Below are 13,917 nucleotides of genomic sequence, written 5' to 3'. Positions count from 1 at the left end.
CCAAATGCCACCTGACTCAAATATTACATCAACATCAACATTTAATAGTAATGACTATGAATTTCTTCACTGATAAAATAGATAACATTAGAAATACAATAGCGAATGTAGATTCTACAGCGTCTAACACTTCAGTTTCATCCATCGCACCCAAAGATAAACTGCAGTGCTTTACAAATATAGGACAGGAAGAGCTAAATAAACTCATCACTGTATCTAAACCAACAACATGTTTATTAGATCCTGTACCCACTAAATTACTGAAAGATTTGTTACCTGTAGCCGAAGAACCGCTTCTCAATATCATTAACTCGTCGTTATCTTTAGGTCACGTCCCAAAACCATTCAAGCTGCCGGTTATTAAGCCTCTTATTAAGAAACCACAACTAGATCCTAGTGAACTGGCAAATTATAGGCCTATTTCAAAGCTTTCATTTAGGTCTAACATTTCAGAAAAAGTTGTGTCTGCTCAATTGAGCACCTTCCTGCACAAAAATTATCCATTTGAAGAATTTCAGTCAGGTTTCAGGCCCCACCATAGCATAGAAACTGCACTTGTTAAAATTACAAATGACTTGCTCCTTGCGTCAGATCAAGGCTGCATCTCATTGCTAGTTTCACTTGATCTTAGTGCTGCGTTCAAAACCATAGATCATGACATACTCATAGATTGATTACAAAACTATTAAGGTATTCAAGGGCAGGCTCTAAGATGGTTTGGATCCTACCTGTCCGAACGCTACCATTTTATTTATTTAAATGGGGAGTCATCTCATTTATCATCAGTAAAATATGGAGTGCCACAAGGATCCGTCCTAGGTCCCCTTCTATTTTCAATATTGTTACATGCATGTATATTTATGTATTTGCCTGCCCTCTAGGGGCAGGAAAAGCGTGATTTACCATTGTTCTGATTTAGCAGATCCTCTACACCTGTGGACTATTTACGTGAGCTTAAAGGAAGTCAAGTTCCCATACTTCGGGGGCGGAACTTGAGCGGCCGTCCCGAGTCGGAGCTGAGCTCTCTTTTGTGTTTATCCCTCTTATTTTTCCTGTCTAATTTCTCCCACTTGTTGTTATATTCCATTTTATTAATAAATTCCCCTTTTGATCGAGCCGTTGTGTCATCCCTCTTTTGTGTTATAGCAGTGGCTGTAACAAATATACATGTTGCCCCTTGGTAATATTATTAGAAAATACGGGATTAGTTTCCACTGTTATGCTGATGATACTCCGCTATATATCTCAATGAGACAAGATAAAACTTCTAAATGATCTAAGATAACGGAGTGTGTTAAAAATTTAAAAGATTGGATGACCAATATTTTTTTCCTTAGATTCGGATAAGAACAGTACACAGAATCTAGTAGACTACAGTTTGCAACTAGACAGATGTACTGTTACTTCCTCTACAATCAAAAATCTGGGTGTTATATTAGACAGTTACTTGTCTTTTGAAAACCATATTTCCCATGTTACAAAAACTGCATTATTCCATCTTAGAAACATTGCCAAGCTACAAAACATGTTATCTGTTTCTGATGCAGAAAAGCTAGTTCATGCATTCATGACCTCTAGACTGGACTATTGTAATGCACTTCTAGGTGGCTGTCCTGTATCTTCAACAAACAAGCTACAGGTAGTCCAAAATGCAGCAGCTAGAGTCCTTACCAAGCCAAGAAAATATGATCATATTACCCCAATTTTACAGTCTCTGCACTGGCTACCTATTAAGTTCCGTATCAGTTACAAATTATCATTACTTACCTATAATGCCCTAAATGGTTTAGCTCCTGTGTACCTAACTAGTCTTCTACCACGCTACAACATTTGGCTCCCAAACTCTGCAATAGCCTTCCTGATAATGTTCGGAGTTCAGACACACTCTCTCTGTTTAAATCTAGATTAAAAACACATCTCTTTCACCAAGCATTCGAATAATGCATCTCATACATTGTGACTGCAGTTGCATCTGATCAAATGCACATTCTTACTCTTTATCTTTGGTTAAACTAGTTCATTTTACTTTGTTGAAACAGCAGCTACGCTAATTATGTCTCTCTTTGTTTCTCTGTTTTGCCACGGGATTTATATACAGCTACTACTAAATATTGTAGAAATGTAATTTTCTGTAAAGTTGCTTTATAATTATTTGTATTGTAAAAAGTGCTTTACAAATAAACTTGAATTGAATTCTGTGCCCTCACTAATATCAGCGTGTTCTTTGAAAACGTTCTCTGCACAACTCATGGTTCTGTTTGCCTAATCTTCCAGCAAGGCAAGATAAGCTGTGACACTATAGCTTCATTTCAAATTACTTCCCAACTGCATGGCAAAATACCTTATGTTTTATTTTTTTTTTATTGTTTTTAGTTACAATATGTAAAAATTCTTGAAGGGGTCCTATTTTGCTATTTCACTTTTTCAACTTTAGTTAGTTTGTAATGTTGCTGTTTGAGCACAAAAAAAAGATCTGCAAAGTTACAAAGCTCAAAGTCCACTTCAAAAGGAGATGTAAGGTAACGAGTGTAAAGACCTGTGACTTTACCTGCGCGAGATCACCAAAATAGGGCTACACTGATGTGGAGTGATATAAGCTGGGTTTCCATCTCCCTGCTTTTATGCGCATTTCAAAGTATCGCATCAGAATCGAGTGACGGAAACGCTGAATTTTGAATAAAATTACCTTCATTCGCAAAAAAGTTTTTACGCTTTTAGGTGGTTTTGACTTGTGCGAAAAAGGGTTAATGCGAATAATGGGAGATGGAAATGCATTTTGCGAATAAAATCTTTCCAATTGCATTGAAAAAGTCATGACTCAACACTATGGATGGTAAAAAAATCTCACTTCACAGCATCTGAAATTTTGTTATAGTCACTCGGACATGCTAGAGTAAAGTGTCATTAAAGTATTTGTTTACTTGCCTCCCAGAATTGTTAAAAGACTGTGTTCCCAAACCGTCTACAGAGACACTGTTGAATAAAATCTTTATTTTTGTCATTCAAAATATCTTAAATTGTGTTATGAAGACGAACACAGCTTTTACGGGTTTGGAATGGCATGGGGGTAAGTGATTAATTTTAAGTTATTTTTAAAGTCTAATAAATGTTCATATTGATAGCTCTCAATTATGCTGTAATGTTGAATTGCCATAGTCAATGGTTAAATGTTAGGAGAACAACCATTTTATAGAGACAGTAGTATTGGTATCAGTGATACTGGCCTTCAGTCACTAAAAAAAGATTTTACAAAATATACAGTTTTTTTGTTGTTGTTTGTAGATTAATCTGAAGATTAAATGTATAGTATATTTACAAATTTAAAAATTTGGTGGGATTAATCATGATTAATTTCAGAAAAATTAGCAAATTGTTTGATCTTTTTTTTTTAATCGATTGATGGCACTAATTAAGACGTGATCAATCACTAGATTTGTTTAAATTTTAAATTCACAAAAAACTAGTAACTCCCATCCTAATGTTTTTTTTTTTTAAATGATGCTTGTGAAGCACACACCATCGAGTATAAATTAATGCAAGCATTTCCTGAATTTAACAATTTTAAAAAGTGCTAAGAAAAACAAGACAAACTGAACTGATATAAATTCATACCAAGCCTCCCTTGGTAGTAATCTTTTCATAATAGTTCCTACCAAATTTTCGACTAAAAAAAAGTTACATAGTGGAGCTTTAGAAAAGTGCATTAAAATAGATTCAATACAAAGTCCTTGAATATATAAGAGACATGTATTAATAAAAAATTAATTATATAGTTCCCCACAAAGATAATTGGATAATTGGAATTTTTCACAGCTACTTAACCCATTTGTCAATGGTCAGAAAAGTGAATTGCATCTTCTGAACAAGCAGGAAACTTATTTATATTAGATGCTGTGCTGCAGGGAAACTAAAATTATACAAATGTTTTGCTCTATGAAATTGTCTGAAACGTCTGGCAAATATTGCATCTGTGATGAAGTTTGTACGTGTTGCAGCTACGAGTTTCTAGTTTTATACTAGACCAACTTCTGATGCTACATTTACAACTGGGCCTTAGAAAAGAAGTTAAAGTAACAGCAGATGTTCTTTGGTGTTTTTTTGTGAACCATTTGACTTACAGACATTCAACTAAAATCATTGGTTACAAAATAAGTGCCTGCTGGTTGTTTTACTTACCCATCAAAGCCCTTTAAATAAAATGCAAATAAAGACTCAACATGATCTCAACATGTCTGTCCAGTCATGTAAAACCCCTTTAATAACGACCCTCCATCTTCAAAAATATCCTTAGTTTCTGTAGAGCTGGACATTTTATTAAATATCAAATGACTGAGATTAGGTTTGAGAATAAAAACTAACCTGTTTGTTCCTCTGTAGCTTCCTGTTTCACTCTGAATGTTTCTTCAATCTTCATTTCTGCACTCTCTACTTTAATAACCAGCATCTTTTTACTTGTAGATGTCCTTCACTTCACCAGGAGTTTTTCTGTTTGTTTGGACACTTTATCCTGTTTAAGATGAGAATAATTATCAGAGAGAAAAATAAATGTAAACTAAATCTTTGGGTGTGTCTTAATCAGCTCCCTAGTTCAATAGTCACGAGTACTGGTAAGGGAGTCAGTCAGTTTGGTAGTTAATGGAGTTGAATTAACTTATCAGTCTAAAAAAACAACAACTTTAAAATAAAAACACACCAATTATGAATTAAGTAACAAAATAATTCACACATCAACCAAGGAAGTGATTTCATGCAGTTTCTTAGTTTAAAGGGGTCATCGGATGCCTGGTTTCCACAAGTAGATATGATTATTTAGGGTCTTAATATATAAAGTCTGAAATATACTTTGATTAAAAACTCTCATTGGTAGTTGAAAAAAAAAAAACACTCTTTTTACCTTGTCAAAAACAGCCCTGTCTACAGCATGCCATTTCAGTGCATGTTGCTTTAAATGTTAATGAGCTCTGTTCAACCCACCATCTGTTCTGTGTGGCATTTAGACAACTCAGATGTAGTGGTGCCTTGACAACAGTCGAGGGTATAGTTTGAGGAAAGTATGGCAGCGGGAGGTCTTGAAGACGTATTTCGAGTTGGACCCGGAACAAGATTATGCCCCTGAAGAAGTTTGACAATTAAAGACTCAAACAGGAGGTTTCTCAATGGTTGGTTAACTTAAAGTGTTAGTTCACTCAAAAATTTTAATTAGCTCATTAATTACTTGCCCTGAAGTCATCCTAGGTATCCTAATCCAGTCAGAGTTATTTAAAAAAATGTCTTTTGAACTTTCCTAGCTATTTAATTGCACTCAGCAGATGTTGCAGTGTATCAGTCCAAAAGATGTCAAATAAAAGGTCTCACATGGCCCCAGGGGTTAACAACGAATTGATGTGTTTTTGTAGGAAAAATAACCAATTATACATGTTTAAAATGTAAGGATCACTTTAATCTAGACAAAAGTACAAAACAAGGATTTTACATTGAAGTGATCATTGTTTTTTATGCAGATTTTTCTTACAAAAACGCATCGATTTGCTACAGGAGGCCTATGTTCACCCCCTGGAGCTATGGGAGACACTTTTTATTAAGGATGGGCACTTTTTATTTAACTTGTTTTGGACTGATGCACTGCAACACCTTGTGTTATTTAACAGATTGAAAGATCAAAGACATTTTTTTTAAAATAACTCAGACTGGATTTGTCTGAAAGAAAAAAAATAATATGATGTTACCTATGCAGTGCTAGGTAAGACTTTAGGAGTAACACTGACATTAGGACATGACAGGAATAATGAGCCTATCAGGGGTTGAAGGAAATCTCAGAATTTGTTGTAACATTAACAAAACATTCAAGTACATTTGCAGGGTTGTCAGTACATTGTTATTGCTGTAAAAGGTATCTTTTTTGGAAATTGTGGCCTACAGAACCCAAGAACATATGCTGCAGGGAGATACCACAGGTACAGTATTTTCCAAAATTGAATTGCTATTATGCGTTCATCTTTTAAAAATCTCAGGTCACTTACCTTTTTCATATTTTGTATGTTTTAAGAGGATTACAACAGCTGGGAATAGAAGTTGTGTTTTGATTCATTTGAGTCTTCATTTTCTATTGTAACATAAGCGACTGTGGAGCAAACCATAAAGATCCCCGTGGGTCACTGTTCATCTTTAGTGTATTTTTTATTTTTTTTCCATCACATTCCAACATACCATTCTATCCAAAATACAAAGTACTGAATAGACAACACTGTTTGTACTAGCATTTATTGACTGAAAGATTGTTTTACTGAATACCACAGAGGTTTTTAAGCAGTTTTTAAGCAGGAACAGCAAAACTGATTGTCTAAAGACAAACAGCAAGTATTAAATGAATGTAAAAAAAGAATTGCTTATTTGTCTCAGCCGTTAGAGGTTTTTGGCCTACAGAAGCTTCGTCAGCCAGTGTTGGGGATTTGTGGGATGTAGAAACAGGGTGGTGTGGCCCTTATGCTCAGGGGTTCAGTCCTGCCTTGATTGAACCTAGACACATAGCTGGCTATCACTTCCAGTTAGTCTGGTTTCTAAAACTGGCACTCGAGATTCTCAGGTATGGAGATCTTTAGGATATCCTCCATATATGAGGTTGGGTCCACTACAACTTTCTCAAAGATAAGGTCCAACAGGTTGTCCACATAGTCTGCACAAAAAAAGGAAAAAGAAAAATTGTAAATAGTTTATATTTTTTAACGACTCTGAAGCAGCATTGCACACTTGTCACTTTACTGTTTTCTACATACAATTGTTTAAAAGATTCATCTTTTTTAAAAAGTACTTTAATACAAAAGTTATTTATATTCTGCTTCTGATATTATGTCTGTACATACAAAGTTTATTTTGTATTTAAATAAAAGCTTGTTAAACTCACGGAAGGTATGATCTGTTTTCACTGGCTTTGCAGAGCATAGTCCTTTCTTGTATTTCGGAAAAAACACCTTAAACGGTGGCTCTCCAGCTGCTGTTGTGGCTTGGGGACCCTCAGCATTCTCATTAAAATGCAGGGCTGCCAGGTAGAGTCTGGAGAGAAGTAATGATTAAACGCATGTTAGTTCAGACTTGCTTGTTAATTTGTGTGTTTGGAAATGTTTATACATTATTCCTTTTCGAAGTATTATATTGAGTTACCTGCATAACATTCCAAGAAAAGAAAAGACACCATTCTTGGGCACAAAGCGCAGAATTACGCTTCGGAAAGCCTGCAGTGATGAGGTCTGATGGTGAGGGCTCAGCTTCTCCACATCCTTCAGAATCCTCTTGTTTGTGAGGACCTTCTCTAATCGACAGAAGGCAGGCGTCCCTGGTGGGAAAGTGGAACTTATTCAACTTTATATATACTTTTTTTAATGTTTAAATAAACATTTTAATTATGGGGGGGTGTCATGTCTGTCATATGCACAGCCACATGATTTACATTGACATTGATGATTTACAATAGCGTGAACACACCAGCTCTCAACCACTTGCTCTTGTCCCTTGAAGTGCGTTGGGGATGCAAGCACTGTGGGAAAACAGGATCTTCATGTGTGTGCATGTCCTGGACATGGTTAAGAATTGAAGTCCACTTTGCGACTCTCTCTTGTCCTGATGAAGAAGAAGCTGCTGTCCAATATATGTGGTTTTTTATACTGTGAAGCCACCTCTGCAATTGTTCACAGTCTTTGCTCCGAGCAATCCTCAGCAGTTTCTTGGACACTCCTAATAATACAAACAAACTGTATTTCAGACATGCACAGAGATAAAGTATGTACTGAACACAAGATAATCTATAAAAGACAGCTCTTGGCAAAGGTATGAGTTTCAATCATAATGTTTAGTTATGACATTTTACTGCTCCGATTAAAAAATAACCAGTCTGTGAGACTATGAACGTCATTGAAGCACATAAACCCCACCAACACAAACAGGAGCCAATACCTTTTTCTACGTGCCATACATCGTAATACTGCGTGATGTTGGCTTCCAGCAGGTATTTTTGTATTTGAGGGTGCCGGTCTGTAACAATACTGTCAAAAGTCACACTGTGTGCACTCAAGAGATCAAGGCTCCTCCTCAGACCCTCTTTCTCCATGTTGTTGCTCCCTCCAACCTCATTACTCTGATTACAAAAGAAGGGGCAGATATGAGCAAGGTTGACGATGCCTGTTATGTTAGTGCAGAGCAACACAGTTATAAAATAAATTAAAAAGATTCCACGTGTGTTTTTATTTCTGTATATTTACATTGTTATATTGCATATGCACAACATTTTGCAACAGTCCATATTTTCAGACTCACCTGAACTAGCTGCAGGTCAATAATAGTGCTGGTCCTTAGGTCCATCACAGAGTAAACGCCAAACTTGGCTGAATAGATTTAGACATTTAGCAGATGCTTTTATCCAACGTGACTTACAAATAATGACAATGGAAACAAAAGAGCAATGATATATAACAAGTCTCGGTTAGCTTAAAGGCCTTTTCACACTGAGCGCAAAAAACGGAACGAATATCGTACGAGACGACACGCTGAAATAATACTATAGATTTCTATGGATGCTTCCAAATAAGCCACAAACATTTGTGCAACGAAAAAAGTATTATTTTTTCGTTCGAACCAGTCCCGATGAATCTTTTCAGTTTCGCAAATAAGAAAAGAGTGGATGCTGAGTTTTTGTTATCGTCCGTTTTCTTCCATGTGCGCGAGTGTTAGGAGTCCGAGCATGTTCACTTTTTCTACACATGCAAAATGTGTTTATGATTATGACAATATATTTTCTGTATGTGTTTTTTTTATGCAGCTCATGGTAATTTTAATAACAAGGCTGTTTTTGGCAAATATTATCAGTGTAGCATTATTAAACATACAAAGAGTGCTTGTGTATGCTTATCAAAATCAAAATCAACTACGAAGGTTTAAAGTGGGTAAGCAAATACAAGCATTATTACATTTTGTAAGCATTATAGATAACTTATTTCTGGTGTTTATCTTAATCTAAAACTGTATATTGAGCAGCGGATGATGTTAAATCCATTTAAAAGATACATATCTGAGTATAGATGCATTATTGGTCACCTAGCATTCAGGCCTGAATTAGCAGAAGGCGTGAAAGCACTGTCCGTCGACAATTCACATCTCGCCAAGAGTGGAAAGGCCTTAATGCAACACACGTAGCAAGTTTTATTATTTTAATAATTGACCTTTACAGAGAAAATTACTGTTTTTACTCTGTATTACATTCAGTACTTCTTTTTTTTTCAGTCATTCAGCATTTAGTACCTGGTGAATCTGTCCTGAAATCAGCGCCTAGGACAATGTTCTGCTTCTGTCTGAGCTGCTGCAGCATGCCCTCCTGTGCTGTCTTCCAGCTGTGTACAATTGCAGGCTGTATGTACCTCCGGGCGAGACTTTGAAAGGTGTCGTAGTGGATCATTTTCAGTTGCATTGCCCGGAATACCTAAGTTCAGAAAAAGAAGAGTCTTTCTTTTAAAATGGCTTCAGGGACAGTATGTTCATTTCTTCAGGTCTAGGGTGGTTCTTAGGTGATATTAATGGCAACATTAAATTATAGGCAAGAGAGTGAAATCCTTACAAACCTACCTTTTCAAGTTTGAAGAAAGAGACACCAGTGGCATACACCGCAACAGAGAGCTGGAGGTTTCCTGCAGGAGTGCTTCCTATAACTGGCTGACTACTCCATTTTTTGAAGAAGTCACAGTGAGGGCAGCGTTGCTCCACAGCCAGGAACGTGCCAACCCTTCTTCTCCGCACACTGGTAACACCTTGACACACGGGGCACTGCTCAAAGAGCTGCAGCAGGCAGTCTTCATAAACGATGTACGTTGCTGTCTTATGAGCGGGCTGTGATGATTCAGTCCTATTAGAATAACAAAGACTTCATTAAAAAGAACTAAACTAATTCCACATAGCTTACTAAAAAATATCTTGATGAATGCAACATCACTCACGTCACATCTGGATCATATGCAGAATCCATAGGCTGTTCCTCTTTCATACTTGAGCTGGCTCTAGAAGGGTCGTCCTCTAGCTCCGAGCGAGATCGCTTAATTGGCTTCTTTTTTGGGGGGGTTGACGATAGCAGTGAATTTGAGAAGCCAACCCCAATATCTGGGGATAATGTAGTTGTCTGTGTGCCTGTTACATAACAGTAGACATTTTACCAACGTGGAAGAACATACAATTTAAAAAATGAGTAAAAATCATAACTTACAAGCACCAAAAATAACTGAACAAATGACTCTACACTATATAGGACCTGGATCATCAAACCTGTGCTTCTGTAGCGCGGACGTAGAGTTTTTATTGACAGCTGGGTGCCAAACGGTGGTGTGTCCATCTGGCAGGCCACATGTTGCACCTTGGCCACTTCTTCAGATGCGTTTGTCTAAACGAGAGCAAATACGTGATCGGGTAACATATAACCTACCCCCTCATAATATTGAAAAACATAAATGAGAGTAGTTACGGTCATCAATCAATCAATCATTTGTGAGCTGTAAACACTTTCTTGCAGGTATTGCGTTGAAGTTACCAGTCATCTTCATGCATTTATAACTCCTACAAACTATTTCAAATAAGTATATATATTTTTATTTTTTACATGAGTTATTGATCATCAACAGACACAATCCATCTACAAAAGTCAGCTTAATGCAGTGTTACCATGTTATCTTTACTGACAGCATACAGTTTGTAATAATACAATCACCTTAATTTGAATTGAATTTGAATTAAATTATATTGAGAAGGTTGTACATAGAAAAAATGACCTAAGTGTAAAGCTTCTAACTTCTGCACATTAAGTTACTAGAAAAGTCGATTTGCAAAGATTGATAAATAAATGACACTCACTTCTCGTGGAGGTGAAGCAGGAACACGAATAGTTGGTACCGATCCGTTTTTCAGGAGGAGTTTCTTAGCAAATCCTGCTTTATACTGACCCTCGTTTATAAAGCAGTCCGGAGAGAAATGATTGGCACAAACATGGACGCTTTTAGGTAGATCGGGGGGCACCTTCCCTTTAAAAATGAAATCCAGCCACTGTGTCTTCAGCGGCTCAGATGTCGGGACTAAATGACGACTGCTCTGTTCATTAAGACAGCCGACGACAGCACACCACAGACGCTTAGGAGCCATCTTCCTCCCGCGAGGACACACGACTGAAGACTGCTCACGCGAGTCTGGAGTGAAACATGAGTCAATCAACCGTCGACGAGCGACCTGCGTCCGTGTGACGACACACCGACGGCCCTCGAGACCACCCTTAACATTTCACGAGATTAACAACAAACACATTTCAGTTCAAACCACTTGTAAAAGTGCATTTAGCATCCGATGACCCCTTCAAACCCTGTCTCTCCATCACGAAGTTAATCGAACTCGAATGTTGATGGTGAACTGAATCACGTGATGGGGAGCGAAATGAGAGGCATAGCTCACAAAAATGAACCATGGCTTTACTGGAAATAAAACAAATACATATTATTACTATAATTAAATCAACCACGGTTTAGCTGCACTAACCATTATGTAACCATGGAATTTATTGTAAAACTGTTTATACAAATAGTTATTAACATGCCACAAAAAAAAAAAAGCTTTTACTAAAACAAGACCAAGGTTCATTTTTTTTAAGCGATTTTGTTTCTGTTATTCATGCGCGGCTGCACTATACACACAGAAGAATGACGTCTGCAAAGATAAGCATGTCAAAGCGTTAACCACGTTACACTGAATAATATTTAATTCGTTTGAAAACACTATGCAAGGAACGCTTTTTATCCATTTAAAGTATAAATGCTTAAAAAACAAACCTTGCTTCAGCCGAATCACAGACACAGGAGCGCGTCGCACCCTTATGACGTCACCGCGTCCGAGCAAATTAAAAGTCCTGTATAGTGGCTGGAAATATACACACAGAAAAAAACAAAGATATACTTGCATATCAGATAGTATTCAGTGGTTACACACACACACACACACACACACATATATTTGTTGTACAATGTACATAAAATAACTAACAATGAAAGTAATATGTGAAATGCTCATTCATACTCCAAGCCAGAGGGCGCTCTCACGCAGAAAATCATGACAGGATATTCCTAATATTGGGGCAACAGCGTCCAGCTATCGCTGTATGAAACAGCTGTTTTCGGTTTACTTTTTTTTTTTTTTTAAGTCCAAAAAATATCCAGCAGGTGATAAAGTATATGAACAATGCAGTGCTAATTGACACATCATAGTATATAAACTATTCTGCCTTTCTATGTGATAAAATGTGGTTGTAGTATATAAAGAAATCATTATTCTTTGTTATTGTCCAGCAGTTATAGATTTCTAAGCCAATTAAAAGCTAGAAATTAGAGAAGAATTTTAGTTGCCTATAGTATCCACTACCAGTCAAGTCTGATTAAGATAATGCTAAAAACAGCTGAGTAGAATTCTTTCAGGTTTCTTTAATGAATACACAGTTTAGAAGAGCAGCATTTATCTGAAATAAAAATTTCTTGTAAAATGATGTCTTTAACATCACTTTTGATCAATTTAAAGGATCCTTGCTGAATAAAAGTATTAATTTCTATATATTCATCATTGAATGTTCATGAAGATAACTGACATCAGATGCTGCTTCTCGACCTCCTGAAGAGTGAACCATCGCTGATTAAAACTACGTCAGTAGCAATCATAAACTCTTCAGGTTTAAAAGGAAAGCTGTAAGAACCAGCATGTTGCTAAAGTTGTTTACAATTTGTACTGTTAATGTAATTCCATTTAATATCAATTTCTGTGTCTTTATCATCTCTATAGAAGGGCTGCACTATAACATTTTGTTTCACATGTTGAATATTGTTACTACAGAATTCAGAAACAATAATGTTGTATGATGCACTACAAAATAAAATTGGACGCCTAACTGATAAAGGGTACTGTAACATTTTTCAAGCATATAAATTTACCCCTAAAAATATATTGGTAACCATTTATAGTAACTTTGATTTGTTTTGATTAGCAATTATCAAACTATTAATAGATAATATTATTAAATATTTAAATGTGAATATATATGAAAATATTAATCAAAGGTTCATTATCACTAGTTTATTGAGCATCATATCATGTAATCTTTTTTTAACCTAGTTTAGAGATTTTATAAGAGATTTTTGTATGCTGTGATTAACAAGTCTTCTACTAATGTCTTTTTTTGATAGTCCCATGAAGACTAACCCCCATCATCATTGAAATATAATGGGTTCAATTTGTTTTTGATACAACACTTTGCTCTTATGTATGGAAAAGTTGGTGCTTTGTGAGTGATGTTCTTTTTGGGAGTAGGCGGCATTAAATTATGGACAATGTACATGTAAATCTGCGGACATGGAACAATATATAGCGTTAACTGTAATTGGCCATTTTAGGTGATGTGTACATTTCATGAGTGCATTATTTCTAATCTAATTGTGTTGAACATTTGCATTGTTATTGGAAAGATCCTGCACCTTTATGATACTGAACTTGATTTGCCAATATTCTTGTTTATTCCCCAGATGGAGATTGGTGGTTCAAGGAGGTATTGATGGATTCAGCTGCCTAATTGATTATCTTTCTGGATCTTCAAATAACTGAGCATCCACTGTTCTCAGCGACTTCATTGCTGCTGTCAATCAATAGGGTGTACCATCTAGAGTCCGATCTGATAAAGGTGGGGAGAATATTGAAATTGCAAAATACATGGTGGCAACACAGAGAGGAAACAGAAATTCTCACATTACAAGAATAAGTGTACACAATCAAATGAAAATACAAGGGCTATATGTTATACTTTACATGAACTAATTGTATAGGCTAAATAATATTGAATACACCAGGCGTAACATACAATAATCC

General features: G+C 36.2%; 2 protein-coding genes across 3 annotated transcripts in view; one reads left to right on the top strand and one right to left on the bottom strand.

Moving 5' to 3' along the window:
• Positions 1-13,917, top strand: part of LOC127955913 (NACHT, LRR and PYD domains-containing protein 12) — a 389,353-nt gene that overhangs the window by 212,659 nt on the left and 162,777 nt on the right. The window lies entirely within an intron of this gene.
• On the bottom strand, positions 6,159-11,984 carry LOC127955926 (uncharacterized). 2 transcript variants are annotated; one of them, XM_052553578.1, is made up of 12 exons: positions 11,844-11,984; positions 10,882-11,210; positions 10,300-10,414; positions 9,978-10,164; positions 9,610-9,886; positions 9,289-9,466; positions 8,308-8,375; positions 7,948-8,128; positions 7,480-7,728; positions 7,159-7,330; positions 6,902-7,050; positions 6,159-6,673 (listed from the first exon to the last, which is right to left on the bottom strand). In XM_052553578.1, the coding sequence occupies exons 1-12, from the start codon at positions 11,971-11,973 to the stop codon at positions 6,558-6,560; spliced, it is 2,151 nt and encodes a 716-aa protein (XP_052409538.1). In that variant the 5' UTR covers positions 11,974-11,984; the 3' UTR covers positions 6,159-6,557. The 2 variants fall into 2 exon arrangements, with proteins under 2 accessions (XP_052409538.1, XP_052409539.1); XM_052553579.1 differs by lacking the exon at positions 11,844-11,984 and having other exon boundaries at positions 10,882-11,822.

Source organism: Carassius gibelio, chromosome B4 (assembly GCF_023724105.1).
Source record: "Carassius gibelio isolate Cgi1373 ecotype wild population from Czech Republic chromosome B4, carGib1.2-hapl.c, whole genome shotgun sequence".
NCBI lineage: Eukaryota > Metazoa > Chordata > Actinopteri > Cypriniformes > Cyprinidae > Carassius > Carassius gibelio.
This window is presented reverse-complemented; position numbering and strand designations above follow the sequence as displayed.